The 17,942-nt window shown below is 26.0% G+C and overlaps 1 protein-coding gene across 2 annotated transcripts in view; it reads right to left on the bottom strand.

Annotated features, from left to right (window-relative positions):
- Positions 1–418: 418 nt before the first annotated feature.
- LOC100211926 (E3 ubiquitin-protein ligase listerin) overlaps positions 419–17,942 on the bottom strand; it is a 181,666-nt gene continuing 164,142 nt past the window's right edge. For both annotated transcript variants that reach the window (XM_065792890.1, XM_065792891.1), the window contains exons 16-30: positions 17,785–17,899; positions 17,476–17,587; positions 15,688–15,810; positions 15,380–15,447; positions 14,993–15,207; positions 9,814–10,103; positions 9,484–9,595; positions 9,151–9,294; positions 8,868–9,078; positions 8,018–8,089; positions 2,226–2,536; positions 2,015–2,147; positions 1,649–1,934; positions 677–844; positions 419–585 (exon numbers count right to left, since the gene is read on the bottom strand). In XM_065792890.1, the coding sequence (XP_065648962.1) occupies positions 526–585; positions 677–844; positions 1,649–1,934; positions 2,015–2,147; positions 2,226–2,536; positions 8,018–8,089; positions 8,868–9,078; positions 9,151–9,294; positions 9,484–9,595; positions 9,814–10,103; positions 14,993–15,207; positions 15,380–15,447; positions 15,688–15,810; positions 17,476–17,587; positions 17,785–17,899 (2,420 nt within the window). In that variant the 3' untranslated portion in view covers positions 419–525. The remainder of the gene's footprint in view (positions 586–676; positions 845–1,648; positions 1,935–2,014; positions 2,148–2,225; positions 2,537–8,017; positions 8,090–8,867; positions 9,079–9,150; positions 9,295–9,483; positions 9,596–9,813; positions 10,104–14,992; positions 15,208–15,379; positions 15,448–15,687; positions 15,811–17,475; positions 17,588–17,784; positions 17,900–17,942) is intronic.

The raw sequence follows: 17,942 nt of genomic DNA, 5'->3' as shown, positions 1-17,942 counted from the left end.
TCAATTCTAATAGACTCCTATATATCCCCAGCATCATACCCCAAAAGGATTATCTAGGTTCACAAAGTTCATATTAGAAGTCATTTCGTGACACTGTGTGAAACTATCGTCTATCTTGGGTTTAGATTTTAAATTTATAAATACGAAAAACGAAATTAATAGTAAAAAAAATGTGTTTGTAATAAAATTGTGTAAATTTTATGTAAAAGTATTTTGAATAAATTAACTAACTCAATAATTTAGTTCTAAATATTGTTTCAAATCGTATGACCTATAAATTTTATATCGAAAGAAATTTTTTTTTTTAACAAAATGATATTTTATTTCCTCGTCTTTTTTTCCTTCTCTGTTAAAGCACTTGATTTTAAAAAATAATCAGAAAATATTTTATTTAAAGATTTTTAGAGCAAAAATAATGTTTAAGTTAAAAAAATTTTTTTTTTCATTAATTTCTTGATTCTACAATCTTCAAAATACAAACAGCTTCTTTTGTAAATATCCATTCCGACAAAACGAAAACGTTTTTTAAAATTGATCTCGACAAAGTGGACAAGTGGATTTACCACTGGTTCCGAACCATTTGTACTAAAAATATATAATATTAGAATATTATACAAAATTATTAGATTTAAACATTTAAAAAATAGAAACTAATTAATTTTTTTTTAATACGAACCAAGCAAACTGGATGAAATTTCTTTTTACATGTTTTACATGCTATTGTTGGCAAAGAATAATTTGAAGGATGAATAATCGAGAAACAAACCATACACTCTTCAACACCTTCAAACCTTTTGTTAACATTATTTTTCCACATTTGTAGACCATCGGATACTGCACCATTCTACATTATGTTAAATAATTTTGAATTTAGTCACTTATTTACCAAGACTATAGATATAAAACGTTATAAAATATTTAAGTTTATAACACTTTATAAAGCATTTAAGCAAACAACAATAATAATAATTTACTCTAACCTAAATTAGTATGAGAAACATTTTTGCAAACAAAATATTGAGAAATATTTACTTCGGAGAACCAAATATTCAGATATGTGTGTGTGTGTGTGTGTGTGTGTGTATGTGTGTGTGTGTGTGTGTGTGTGTGTGTGTGTGTGTGTGTGTGTGTGTGTGTGTGTGTGTGTGTGTGTGTGTGTGTGTGTGTGTGTGTGTGTGTGTGTGTGCAGTAGAACCAGGAATGAATGAAGTAGTAGCAGGAATGAACAAAGTAGTAGCAGGAATGAATGGGAGTTTTAAAATGTTTTTAAAAATTTATGTTTTTAAATATAACGTGGTGGGTTCGTGTTGGTAGAAAGGGTTTTTGATGGTAGAGAGGGGGTTTGGTTCGAAAAAAGTTATTTTAATAAACAACTTTTAACCATATTTGCTTTTGCATACACTGTTCGTTAAATGATTTTTGTTTTTTTTATATTCATTTTTATATTTCTTTCTATCTGCGGTAATCATTTTTATGTTTCTTTCTGTCTTTGATATTCATTTTTATAAAGATTCTTTTATAAATGTTTCTTTGTTTTATATATTTTTAAAATTAGTAAAAGAAATGATTTCCAATATGTTTATTTTTTCTGAAAAAAAAAACTACGATTATTCAATAAAACTAAGCAATAAATAAAAATAATAAATACTTGAAATGATAAAAATGTGGTAAGTTGCAACATCCATTGCCTCCACTCGGCTGTAGATACTCCAAACCTTTTACCACATTCAACATTAACTGGGCTTAGAGGGTAATTTGTAGGAAGAGTTAACACTAACTCCATCGTCATTTCCTCAATTGAGTATTTTGCAATTATTTCACGAGCTACAGGTAACGCTTTAACACTCATATTATTTGAAAGTTCTTGCTTATACTTTGTAACTTTGTTAAATTCTTTTTTTAATAAATTAGGAGTAATATACGAAGATGTAAATCTGAATATGAAAAAAGTTTAACATTGTAACATTAATTTTGACAGAATTAGTATAAAGAATTTTTATGTTGAGAAACTTACTTTTCAACGTATGCTGCATCTTTTCGATCAAGCTTGCTAAACCAACTTCTAATAAGTGCTGGCATGCAATTCATAGCACTGTCAAACAAGTGAAAAGCAACTGTCTGCAAATCCTCAAATACCAAGGTAGTCACTAAAGTAAATGACGTAACTCCTAATTTCCAATAAACAACATATTTAATGATGACAAAGTAATAATAAAATTTTCTACCTTTAAACTCTTCTATTTTTTCAATGATATAACTCTGTTTCATAATGCAACATAAAAAAGTAATTAATTCATTAAGTATCCCAAATTTGTGAAAAAAATTAGCAAACAAAGATCGATTGCTGGGCGAAGCCATTTTGAATACTTGTATAACAAGTTGCCATGATAATAAATATGTTAACAAACTGGATTGATGATTTTTATCTGTAATGCCTCGCAGAGGATTAGTAATGGAAACTTCAGTTTTACTTAAAATAAGTAAAACAACATCGTGACTTTTTGTAATATTTTCAAGAAGTTCGTCAGGGAACAATCTGTGTTTGATAAAAAGTTTGTTGAGAGATTACTTTTTTTATATAATAACAATAATATATATTTTATAACATATTTTATCTTAAAAACAATTTAAAATTATATTTTTAGGCAAAAGTATGTATTTAGGCAATTGGTAAGCTGTCCCTTTTTGCACATTTGGACAGGACAGTCTTTTTAGATCATTGTTCCAAGTCCCGCTTTTCATCAAAAGTTTTTTTTTTTATTACTATAAACAGTCTAAAATAATATTTAAAATATTAATATTATTATCTAAAATAATATTTGAGATTTTTTTGTAAATTAAAGTTCAAGTTTTAGAAAAATTGATGAACGTTTCGAAATTTTCAAAGCATAATTTCAGTTATTTTTCAAAGTAATTTTTTTAGACTAAAAAATATAAAATATAAAAACTAAACGTTATTTAATCAATTACTATTTAACGGTTAAAATACTTAAGAAGTCAACACCAAACATTTTCTGTTTCTTATTTGTTGACTTCACCTACTTCAATAATTGTATTGTATTGAATAAACGATGCAATTCTTGGTCTTGAAATTTTTAATGATCAAAAATGAGATTTATTGAAATATAAATTTAATGTATTTTAAAGCGATCATAAATCATTTTATTTTAAAGTGAACTTATTTTATACTTCTAAACTTGCTGATAATACAACTATATACTCCAGTCTTGAATCTGCTTAGAACATGCAGAATGTTTAATGTAATCTCTATTTTGTGATGGCAGATTGTATTAACTGGTGAACTTTATCCCAAACAAAACTTAGTTATAATTATTACTTAAGTTGTTTTCTATGTTACTGAATGTCAAAACTCTTACTGAGTCTTCTACATTACATCTTCTTGGATCAACTTTTAGAACTGGCTTCTCATGGTTCTCATGAAAACTATTTAACCCATTGCAAAGTTAGCATCTTTTGCCTCTTGTAAATGGGCTTGCTATATATATATATATATATATATATATATATATATATATATATATATATATATATATATATATATATATATATATATATATATATATATATATATATATATATATATATATATATATATATATATATATATATATATATATATATATATATATATATATATATATAGCAAGCCCTATATATATATATATATATATATATATATATATATATATATATATATATATATATTATATAAATATATAGCAAGCCCTATATATATATATATATATATATATATATATATATATATATATATATATATATATATATATATATATATATATAGCAAGCCCTATATATATATATATATATGTATATATATATATATATATATATATATATATATATATATATATATATATATATATATATATATATATATATATATATATATTTATATATATATATGTATATATATACATATATATATGTATGTATATATATATATATACATTGATATACTAAGATTGCAAAATAAAAGTGGATACAGTGACATTCGGTTTGTTGAGCATTTGTTCTACTGAGTATCAGTTTTAAACTTATAATTATGTTAATTTATGTGGTTGTAATGACAGTAAATATTTTCAAAAAATGTTGTTTGTTTTAAATACCTAATCAAATAATAGATAGTATAAGGCATTACAAGTTCAGTTGGTACACAACATTCAAAATGTCAAACAAAAATTGCAACCAAAATATCAAGTGATGTATGGAAAAAGAATTTGATTAGAGAAAAGTAAAAGATTACATAAATGAATCTCAAGAATCATCAATGCCAAAGATAATAGAAAAATTGATTAAAATGAAACAAATAGAAATCAAAAAACCAAGTACTTATAGGTTTATTAGATGGGTTTTGAAGGTTTATTCTAATAAACTATCAAATCCCATCTAATAAACCTATAAGTACTTGGTTTTTTGATTTCTATTATATTCTGATTATATTATATTCTGAAGATGAAAATCTTTATTTAAAGCAATGTTAGAGATATTTGGTAGAGTGGGATATACTACAATGAAGCCTGATGATCTTAAAAAAATTTCTTAAAAAAAAATTAAAATAGGAAATGTTCCATCAATGCCATCAACTCCAATTTTGAATGAATACAGAGAGGAACTCAAAAGTAGTAATGAATACAGAGAGGAACTCAAAAGTCAGTAATGAATACAGAGAGGAACTCAAAAGTAGTAATGAATACAGAGAGGAACTCAAAAGTAGTAATAAATACAGAGAGGAACTCAAAAGTCAGTAATGAATACAGAGAGGAACTCAAAAGGCAGTAATGAATACAGAGAGGAACTCAAAAGTAGTAATGAATACAGAGAGGAACTCAAAAGTAGTAATGAATACAGAGAGGAACTCAAAAGTCAGTAATGAATACAGAGAGGAACTCAAAAGTAGTAATGAATACAGAGAGGAACTCAAAAGTAGTAATAAATACAGAGAGGAACTCAAAAGTCAGTAATGAATACAGAGAGGAACTCAAAAGGCAGTAATGAATACAGAGAGGAACTCAAAAGTAATGAGTAAGCAACAGTGTCAGTGGTTATAAACTTTCAATAAATGTTAATAAACAAATAAATAGAGGACAGTTAAGGGTGTTAAATTGGTTAGTCAAGCAAAGCTGAGTACACGAGAAGCTGCAGTGTCAACAACTTAAAATGGCTGGTGTCGATCTTTCTGCACTAACTCAACCAACAATCCAAATCAGAAGATAAAAAGTTGCAATATAAATTGAAAAAAAAACTAAAGGTTAAGAATTGGTGTTTGCATTTTGATGGAAAAAAGATAGCAGGAATGGATTATCAAGTAGTTGTGATAAAGAACAATAAAAAAGAGACTAGGCTAAAGCCAATGGTATTGAAGAATGGAAAGTTATTGACAATTTATGAAGGACTTTGAGAACTTTTGAATGAACATGACTTATGGGGATCTATAAAAATGATTGAATAAAACTGAATAAAAATGATTTTGTACAGTGTATTACAGTTTATAAAATTTTTTCTATGTTTAATATTTTTAGTTACATATGATCTTGTCACAAAAAACCTGGAAAAACAACAAAAACATATAGAACTTTAATTTCAAAAATATAACACTTTTTCAAGAAAATACTGAAAATTATATCTAAATATACAATAAAAACAAATTAATATTAAATCAAAAAGTTACTTAAATAAATATAGGATTGATGAACATACAAGACTTTTTAATGTATAAGTTATTTTGATTGTAGTTTTTAGTTTGATTGCAGTTAGACCTTTTGGATAGAGGAACATAACTTTATTCCAGGTTGATTTTAGTATTACTACTAATAACCTTCTATAGAAGAAGCATCAGGTTAAAATAATTCTTGTTTTTTTTATCTTAAATTTGTGGTAGTTAGTGTCTGTACTACGCCCCAACCCTGCTATCCCCAAGATCTATTAACTGATGAAAGCTACAAGTACCAGGTAAATGTTTCATCATTGTACCTATCTCATTATTCTTTACAGTACAGTCTTAAGTCTGACCCTTTTATTTTTTTGAATTTCCATATAGTTTTATTTGTATAACAACATACTCTTTAAATTTAAAATTGCTTACATAATCTTATTTTCCAGAGTTCAACATCACCTGAGTCATAAGGTAAAAATTTATACAATCAAGAAATAGCTAACAATCCTTTTTTGTTAAAAAGTTCTCTAGTCATCTTTGCTTGGTATTTTGTAACTGCAGTCATTTTGTAAATCTAATATCAAAAAACTTGGGGGGATGAATGTGAGAAGTTGAACAGAAAATCTTTTGTTGGAACATAGAATTTTCTCTTTTATCAAGCCTATAATTTCATCAAAATATTTAACATTCTTTTTGAAACAATATTTCTTCATACACTTTTTCTGAGGGAAACTGAGGATGGAAACTAAAGAGGGAAACTGAGAAGGGAAACTGAGGAAGGAAACTGAGGCTCATTTTTTCTAATTACATTCTTTATCATTTCATTTGGTTAACTTTACATATTAACTTTTGTTAATGCATACAACTTTTCACTTTCGTTAATGCATACAACTTTTCATTTTCGTTAATGCATACAACTTTTCATTTTCGTTAATGCATACAACCTTTTTTGTTTATGCAAACAATCTTTCACGTTAATGCATAAAACCTTTCATATTAATGCGTACAACCTTTCACTTTCGTTAATGTGTACAACTTTTCACTTTTTTTTTAAGTCTATATATTTTGAAAAATTTTATTCTTTAGAAAAGAAATGTTAAAATCTTGAAGATTTTTGTTGATTTCCTGTCTTTTTACTTTGAATGATGATATGACAAAATACTCATCTGTTTCACCCTGAGACTTTGTTCCTCTTCTGTGAGATCTCTTTTGGCAATCTTTTGTTTACAAGTTTTTCAGAGTTTCTTCCCGTAGTAATATTCAAACTTCTTCTAATCATATCATGTGTTTTGTTGTAATCTAAAATTTTTCTAAAAATAACAGTGAAAATAAAAGTACTATGAAAGTAAAATGACTGAAAATTTAAATATAATAATTGAAGTGTAAAAGCTTGTTGTATATATGTATAAAACTTAATTTTGTTATGTTTTTGAAAATACAAATTAAAAAGTTATACATAATATTCAAATTTTACAGCTACAAACTTTCATGTGTGTCCAAGCAGCTTGTTATAATAGATTACAACTTTCTGCCATACAGGATACATTTTCAAATATTTGTAGAATGTCTTTCAAATAACGAGTCAATTTTGATATTTTGATTCAGCGCAAAGATTTTTTTCTTTTTTGTTCAAAGTTTCAATAGCATCTTGTTGGCCTTTGCATGCCTCTGATGTCATTAAGCCAATGTTTTAGCCACATTTAAATAAACTATTTGATATAAAAAGTAGAAAGAATTTCTTCTAATAAAGGTTCTTCTTTTTTACTTAATTTTTAGTGAGTTTTAGGAGAGGAAATATTTCTTACATTTTTCCTACTTTAGTTAAATGTTTTGTACTGGTAGATATGATAGATAACTTCATTCAAATAAAGTTTTTCAAACGAATGCTCAATTCATCAACTGAACTTTTTATAAACTATATAATTGTCTAAATTTAAAAAACACATCAATATCACACCTGATTGGCTATTTGCCATTGTCATTTCTCATTTTATTGAGAAAATATTTTTTTTAAATGTCATGTCACATGTCATTTTCGGAAACCAGGTTAATATTAAAATTGCAATATCTCTGGGACTGTACAAAATTTAAATATTTTATGAGTAAAACTTTGAAAACAGCCAAAGTAGTTTAAAGAAAATATAATAAGTTCCAAAAATTTTGTTGATTTTATGTTAAAAGAAGAAAATCATACAAAATTAAAGTGAAAATTTAGTTAAAAAAATAATATTATATGAAACAGCAAAAAAATTCAATTTTAAAATATATTATACCAAATTAAAGTAAAAATTTAGGAACAAAAAATTTTTAACAAAACATTACCTCAATTGTTCATATTCACTTGATTCAGGTTCAATATTCTTACAAAGAAATTCTTCAATAAAATCACTTAATCTATCAAATCAGATAAGTGAGATTAGACAAAAATTGGAAACTGAGATTAGTTAGAAATAAAAAATTGGAGACTGAGGCTAGTTGAAATAATTGTCACTAAATCTTTTTATGATACAAAAATATATTATCTTTGAAATAAATGATGATTAAGCCGACAATAAGTTTTACACACTTGGTATTTAGGTTAGCACAGTATATTTTATTTTAAAATGTACATTCTAATTAATTATTTTATATATATGTAACATAAGCAGCTCTACTGTTACTATTAATTTTATGACATTTATTTACTTTATTACAGCTCCAACTGTTACTGTTGAGTGTCATTACACTCAATTGTTCATATTCAGTAACATTTTACTACCTTGCATTATTTTTACTACCTTGCGGCTTTGTTTGTCAAGGTTTGTCTTTCGGAGTTAAAAAGTTGAGAGAGGGTTGTAACCATAACAAAGTAGCATCCTTGATTGTAGTGGCCTTTTCAGCATTGGAGAGGAGAATAACAAAAAAAAATTCAATATACAGTTAAAATATCTATATACAGTTAAAATCAAGAACTAAATATGTTAAAATTATGATTTTAACATATTTAAATTAGGGTCACAGTTGATTATTAAATCAACTGTGACCCTAATTTATTATTTTAAGAAAAGTAAAAAAAACACAGAGCTTTGCTATTTTAGGAGTCTAGCCCAAGTCTCCCATATGTAATGGAGTCTCCCATATGTAATGGAGTCTTCCATGTGTAAAGTTTTCTTAAAAAAATTAAAAAAAATACTTTGATAGAATGTGATAACTTTCAAGTTTAAAATGCACTGGACCATTGAAAATTATTTTGTTTAAAGATTTAAATAAGTCACCAACTACTTTTTTTTTTTGTATTTCAGATGTGATATTTTTAAAAAGATTTTCAATAATATATTCTCGGGATACAAACTGCATTGCAGATGATATAGCATAACATAGTTTCTCAGGTACACATTGATATTCTAAAAAATCAGTACAATTTACTTTCATTTAAATGTTGTTAAATATATAAAGAAAAAAAAATTAAAATGAACCATTTAAAAGAGCTTTCATAGCAACATTATGAATAGAAGCATGACAAGCTGGAAGAAAAAACTCTTTCCATTCTGAAAGTAATGTGTCATTCACAAGCCCATCGAAAGATATACTTAATCCAATCAATGGAGGATAAGAACACTCTATAATATTTTACAAACACTCTATAATATACAGGATAAGAACACTTTAAACATTTTAAAAGTCAGAATTAAATTAACTGAATTAAATATTTAAGCAGTAAAAAAAAAAAATGACAGGTTATGTTGTTTACTAAACTCAAGTACAAAACAAATAAAGCTTACTTACTTAACTTACTTTGATTAACTTACTTGTGTATTTGTCAAATATTGCAGCCAAAATACGAAACATTTCATAACATGAAATCATAAACTCAATTGAACAATCGGTTAGAATTGACAACAAAAATGTTTCTTCGCAAGTCTATGATTAAAATTTAGGTTAATATAGTTTAGTTTAAAAAATGTTGTGTTAAATGAAAATTAAACATTTAAATGTATAATAAGTTCAAAAAAATTAAATTTTAATTTTTAATACTTTCACCTTTTTTTTCTTTTTTTAATTTTATTCAACTAAATATTTTTAAAATATGATAATCATTTGAATCAATAATTTTGAATTGTAAAAGTATAAAAAAAAACCTGAAGCCATGCCACTAACGAACATAGATAAAAGTCCCAATGTTCTGTTCGCATACAAATTCCAGCAGTCTGCAACAAATGACACAGCAATAACATTATATTTTTATCTAACAAGATATCATTGTTGATTAATGTTGATAAAAGTAGAAGATGATTGTTTTCAGAACACCAGGTAACAATATAATTCAACAAGTCTGTTGCATAGTCTTTGTATTCCTCATTACAGTTGTTATCAACCTGGCGCCATTGTGATAAGATACACCATACCACTTTTAATAAAACTTTAAACTCTAAAAAATATTTTTAAAAGTATATTTTTTATTATTGTAAAATAATAATATGTATTGTAAAATAATAATATGACTTTGACAATAAATATTTTCAAAAAATGTTGTTTGTTTTAAATACCTAATCAAATAATAGATAGTATAAGGCATTACAAGTTCAGTTGGTACACAACATTCAAAATGTCAAACAAAAATTGCAACCAAAATATCAAGTGATGTATGGAAAAAGAATTTGATTAGAGAAAAGTAAAAGATTACATAAATGAATCTCAAGAATCATCAATGCCAAAGATAATAGAAAAATTGATTAAAATGAAACAAATAGAAATCAAAAAACCAAGTACTTATAGGTTTATTAGATGGGTTTTGAAGGTTTATTCTAATAAACTATCAAATCCCATCTAATAAACCTATAAGTACTTGGTTTTTTGATTTCTATTATATTCTGATTATATTATATTCTGAAGATGAAAATCTTTATTTAAAGCAATGTTAGAGATATTTGGTAGAGTGGGATATACTACAATGAAGCCTGATGATCTTAAAAAAATTTCTTAAAAAAAAATTAAAATAGGAAATGTTCCATCAATGCCATCAACTCCAATTTTGAATGAATACAGAGAAGAACTCAAAAGTAGTAATGAATACAGAGAGGAACTCAAAAGTAGTAATGAATACAGAGAGGAACTCAAAAGTAGTAATGAATACAGAGAGGAACTCAAAAGTCAGTAATGAATACAGAGAGGAACTCAAAAGTAGTAATGAATACAGAGAGGAACTCAAAAGTAGTAATGAATACAGAGAGGAACTCAAAAGTAATGAGTAAGCAACAGTGTCAGTGGTTATAAACTTTCAATAAATGTTAATAAACAAATAAATAGAGGACAGTTAAGGGTGTTAAATCGGTTAGTCAAGCAAAGCTGAGTACACGAGAAGCTGCAGTGTCAACAACTTAAAATGGCTGGTGTCGATCTTTCTGCACTAACTCAACCAACAATCCAAATCAGAAGATAAAAAGTTGCAATATAAATTGAAAAAAAAACTAAAGGTTAAGAATTGGTGTTTGCATTTTGATGGAAAAAAGATAGCAGGAATGGATTATCAAGTAGTTGTGATAAAGAACAATAAAAAAGAGACTAGGCTAAAGCCAATGGTATTGAAGAATGGAAAGTTATTGACAATTTATGAAGGACTTTGAGAACTTTTGAATGAACATGACTTATGGGGATCTATAAAAATGATTGAATAAAACTGAATAAAAATGATTTTGTACAGTGTATTACAGTTTATAAAATTTTTTCTATGTTTAATATTTTTAGTTACATATGATCTTGTCACAAAAAACCTGGAAAAACAACAAAAACATATAGAACTTTAATTTCAAAAATATAACACTTTTTCAAGAAAATACTGAAAATTATATCTAAATATACAATAAAAACAAATTAATATTAAATCAAAAAGTTACTTAAATAAATATAGGATTGATGAACATACAAGACTTTTTAATGTATAAGTTATTTTGATTGTAGTTTTTAGTTTGATTGCAGTTAGACCTTTTGGATAGAGATCCATGCTGTGTTGAATTTTGCAAAGAATTCACATTGTAAACAACCTCTATTCCCTTAACAATATTTCTATTACCTTAACAATATTTATGGGTGCAAAATTGATGTCATGTGCGACTGTGCTTCATTTTACGTTTCATACCACTAAAATAACTTTAGTGGTATGAAATAAAAAACTTAACACAAAAAAGCACAAAACATAACTTAGAATAATGAAAAAAAATACCAAGTCTTTATTTTTTGTTCCCAAACAAACTCTCAACATTGCTGTCAGATGAATGACTAAAATTTTGAACAATTGTGTTGAATCGCTCACAAGTTGTTGTTGTTGACTGTATTTACTCGTTCATAAGAACAACTTGTTGTTGATTGTGTTTACTTGGTTGCAAGAATAACTTGTTATTTATTGTGTTTACTCATTCATGAGAATAACTTGTTGTTGTTGATTTGCTTACAAGTGTAACTTGTTGCTAATTGTTGTTAATTGTGTTGGTTCACTCACAAGTACAAATTGTTGTTGCTGATTGTGTTAACTCGCTGAACTTGTTGCTTATCCTGTTGCTAATAACCTTTAAGCTAACTGAAAAAAAAAGGAAAACTTTTTTTTATGTTCTTTTCAGTATTCTAGTGGGCAATTATGATTTATGATCTGCAAACAACCATAGGTACACTTTTTTTTTCCCACACTTGTATACTTTTCACTACTGCTAATGAAGCTTGAAGAATGATGAAACTTGAAGAGAAGCTTTTACAAACCAACAACTTAGTTTGCTCTCAAACTCGACTTTATCTTCCATTTGAAGTTATTTAATGAGCCTTTAAAATTAGTTGTTTTTATTTACAGCTTTATAATGATCAAAGGTGATGCAGCATTTACATACTTACATTTCTGTAAATACTAATGTTTTATCTTTTATGAAAACATAAATGGATAGGGAGGTTTATAAGTTTTGTTAGCAGGAGTTGAACATATTTTATGAAATTTTTACCAGTATATTGCGGTCATATATAGATTTTTACACATACAATGTTTTAATATTAAAATTTAATTTTTTTCCTAATAAATGGGTTGAGATAAAGGTTTAAGAATTGTTGAAAATTCTATTTACTCCTCATTGAGAGATAATGCATTTCAAACTTCGATATTATGCTTTATAGAAAAATAAATATCAACAGAATCCAAAAATATTTGATTAACTTTTAGGTTAAAGGTAAATTTACTACTAATTTACTACTAAATTACACTAAATTTACACTAACACTAACACTAAACAAAACTAATTTACACTAAATTTACATTAGACCAATTAGTAGAAACTTAGAGGAAGACTTTACATTAAACCAATCAACTTGGAGGACTTTACTACAATCCCAAGAATAATTATAGTTATAGAAAATGTTGTAAATAAAAATTCAGAATTCCAAAAAAAACAACCCAATGATGTTGTATCTAAGAACTCAGAATTCCAACAAGACATTTCAACTTTGTTGTCTGTGTCATCCTGAAAGGCTGTGTGAATCTTGTAGATTTACTTTTTTTAGTAACAGTTTTTATAAGATTCACCAAACAATGTGGGCTTTAATGTTTCTTCAATGAAAAGATGTAATGTAATTGTTTGTTTAATGTAATAATGTAATTGTATTTTGTTTTTTCACAATTGTGTAAAAATAAAATGCAACATTTTTTGTAATTGCATTCACTAAAAAATAAAATTTTGAGCAATTTTTCTGGAAACATGAAATTGAATTGGTATACACCGCAATTCTAATGAGCGGTAGTACAAATATATTAAAAATTTTACACCCAACAACACATGATCAACAATTGATCCAATAAAACCTGATCTAACAACACATGATACAACAATAATGGTTCCAATACCTGATCCAAAAACACAATACAACAATAATTGATTCAATAATACCTGATCCAACAACTTCCAATATAACAGCTTCTAATAACACCTAATTACTAAAGCATTTTATTTTGAAACTGATATCTTAAAAATAAAGTAAAGATATATTCAAGTTATTACGATATAAGGCAATTTGCATGACATAAAGTTACCTGTTATAAAATAAATAATGCATAAATTAATTTATTTATAAATAAAATTTGTGTAATAAATAAAACCAATTCAAAGTAAAACATGTTGTTTTTAAAAAAACAATGAAACATAATTTTGATTATGAAACTATAGAAAGGTTTACAAAAATGAATGAACTTTAAATGATGCTTCAAGGATGTATGAACCTAAAGAAAGGTTTACAAAAATGTATGAACTTGTACAAAACATTTTGAAAAAAAAAATTTGTTGATATAAAAATCATTTGTTGATATAAAAATCATTTGTTGATATAAAAAAAATTTGTTGATAAAAAAACATTTTATTAAATGTAACTAAACCTTATATTTTCATGAACAAAATTTAATTTTTTTGTATTATTTTTTTCCAATATTTTTTAAACAGAACAAAATTAGTTTTTTTATTTAGTATCATCTTTTTAAAACATTTTTTTAACTGTACAAAATGAGTTTTTATATTTAGTATCATTAGCACATTCTTCAAATATTTTTACAAAGTTGGATTATAAATCTAATAAAGTATGTTGGATTATAATCCTATATTATTTTAATAATGAATTTAATGCTGCTGTTACTCATGAAATATTTTTTATAATTACATGAAATAGAGATACTTTTTATAATTGCATGAAATAGAGATATTTTTTATAATTACAAATAGAGTTACTTCAGCTATTAATGTGCTTAGATTAAGTCTACGCGTTCAACACACATTAAAGAGATAACCTTTTTTTTATTGGAAAAATAATTTGACATTCAAACTTTTATTTTCTTCAAAACTAAATAACGGAGCAAGGTTCCTAACAAGCCGCAGTTGGTCTGGAAAAAAATTTAATAAAAACTTAATAGAAGTTTACAATTTTACAATAAGAAGTTATAAAATATTGAACATTAACTGTTAATTTAAAACAAAGATTTGAAAGATTTTTATTTTCACCACTTAATAGTGGTTCATGCAAGGACTACCAAAACAATTAAAAATTTTTAAAGTTATATTATAAACTTTTTTTTTTATTAATAACTTTAAAAGGTAGACAGTTCTTCTACTGCTTACTAAAAAATATTGAAGGAAACAGTTAGTGTAGAAAATATTGAAGTAAGGAAACAGGTGGTGTAGAATAGACTTATCAAGACCCGTATTTTAAAGGTCTGAAATGCTAGTTTTTATTAACATATTTAAAAATTAACATAATTGGCATATAAAAATAACAGAACAACATAAATGACTTAATTAATACCTTCAACTTTTACACCAGAAAGTAACTCTGAAATATAATGATCAGCGAGCCTTTTTATTTCTGATACTTCATTTAAAAAACCAATGGCTACACAGAGTTTATCAGTAAAATTTTCTACTTTTATTAATGAAAAGCACTTATTAAGAAGTTCATCTAGTCTTTTGTGCTTTTGAAATATACTCAAGAAATAATGCAGCTCATTTGCAGATCCTGTTCTAAAAATTAAAAATATTTAATATAAAGATATAACACTTGTAATTGGTTCAACTGTTGGCTATATTTAGAACAACTAGAAAAATTAATAACCTTATACATTTTTGAAAAAACTAATAACCATATAACAATTAGATAATTATTAACCTTATAACAATTAGAAAAATTATTAACCTTATAAGTTTTTGAAAAAGTTCTATTTGATGTTCTTCATAATTTAAAACAAAATTTTCCAACACATTCTGAAAAAAATTCAAATTAATAAAAATAAGATTTAGAAAAGACACGAATTAATAAAAATAAGATTTAGTAAAGACACAAATTAAAGTTTAAACATTTAATCTTTAAACAAGATTAACATCTTAAAAAATATTTCAAATTTATAAAAAATTTTTAACTTGAAAACTAATGAAACTTACATTATCTTTACAATTACTTACATTATCTTTGAAATTACTTATATTATTTTTAAAATTACTTACATTATCTTCAGACATGCATCTGATCGTAGTATCAATAACTAATTCTGAATTTAATGGAAATTTTAGACAAATCCTCTCCAGAAATTTTGAATAAAACAAAATAGCATTCATTTTTTTGGAGTCCTAAAATTTAAGAGATTAATTAATGATCAATAAGTTAATAAAATAAATTAAACTCATCATCATGCTCATCATGTTCATCATCATGATCTTGATTATGATAATGATGATGATGATCATGATCATCATCATCATGATCATGATCATCATCATTATGATCATGATCATGATCATCATCATGATTATGATCATCACGATCATGATCATCATCATAATCATGATCATCATCATGATCATCATCATAATCATCATGATCATCATCATCATGATCATGATCATCTTCATGATTATCATCATGAGCATGATCATCATGCACATGATCATCATCATGAGCATGATCATCATCATGAGCATGATCATCATCATGAGCATGATCATCATCATGAGCATGATCATCATCATGAGCATGATCATCATCATGAGCATGATCAACAACATGATCATAATCACCATTATGAGCATGATCATCAACATGATCATCATCATCATCATGATCATAATAATAATCATGATCATCATCCTGATCATCATCATGATCAGGATCATCATCCTGATCATGATCATGAACATCATCATGATCATGATCATGATGATGTTCATGATGATGATCATGATCAAGATCATGATCATGATCATCATCATCATCATCATAACCATCATCATGATCATGATCATCATCATGATCATCATCATCATGATCATCATCATTATCATGATCAAGATCATGATCAAAATCATCATCATGATCAAGATCATCATCATGATCAAGATCATCATGATGATGATGATCATGATGGTGATTATGATAATGATGATCATAATGATGATCATGATCATGATTATGATGATGATCATGATGATAATTATGATCATCAACATGATGATGATCATCATCATGATGATTATGTTCATCATGATCACGATCATCATCATGATCAAGATCATTATGATCATGATCATTAACATGATCATCATCATAATTATGATCATCATCATGATAATCATCATGATCATCATCATGATTATGATCAAAATGATGATCATGATCAAGATCATGATCAAGATCATCATCATGATTAAGATCATCATCATGATCAAGATCATCATCATGATCAAGATCATCATCATGATCAAGATCATCATCATGATCAAGATCATCATCATGATCAAGATCATCATCATGATCAAGATCATCATCATGATCAAGATCATCATCATGATCAAGATCATCATCATGATCAAGATCATCATCATGATCACCATCATGATCATGATAGTGATTATGATAATGATGATGATGATGATCATCATCATCATGATGATGATGATGATGATCATGATGATGATCATGATGATGATGATGATGATCATGATGATGATCATGATAATGATCATGATGATGATCATAATAATGATCATAATAATGATCATGATGATGATCATGATGATGATCATAATAATGATCATGATGATGATCATCAATATGATGATGATCATCATCATGATGATTATGATCATCATGATCACGATCATCATCATGATCAAGATCATCATGATCATGATCATCAACATGATCATCATCATGATCACGATTATGATCATGATTATCATCATCATCATAAATATCATGAAGGTTTGTACTAACAAATTAATTATTAATTTATCTACTTTTAGTTTCCAATATTCAACAGACAATAAATCTTTTGCTAGTTTAAAACAAAATCCATCGAGAGACTCGTGACTTGGATAACTTAATATGGTTAAAACATCATCATGGTACCTATTGATAAAAAGCAATTAAATAGTAAAAAAAAAATATAAAACTTAAAAAAAAGGTCACCACGGCACAAGTCAATTATTTTATTATATCAGACAAAACATTGAAACTTTTTTTTTACGATACCATTTTCCTTGAGTTTATTTAAAAAATTTGGCTTATAAAAAAAGAACATCAAATATTTTTATGAACATACATACATTATATCATCAAAACAGTTTTCAGTCACCCATTTCAAAAAAACATCATGAAAATCATTTTGATAAGAACTATTTGCTATTTTACAAAAGCCACACAGAAGAGCATCCTGGGTATCTGAAAGGAAATAGTTAAAGTTTATAAAATTTAAAAAATTATT

Source organism: Hydra vulgaris, chromosome 03 (assembly GCF_038396675.1).
Source record: "Hydra vulgaris chromosome 03, alternate assembly HydraT2T_AEP".
NCBI lineage: Eukaryota > Metazoa > Cnidaria > Hydrozoa > Anthoathecata > Hydridae > Hydra > Hydra vulgaris.
Note: the sequence above shows the minus strand (reverse complement) of the source record. Positions and strands in the feature narration are given on the sequence as shown.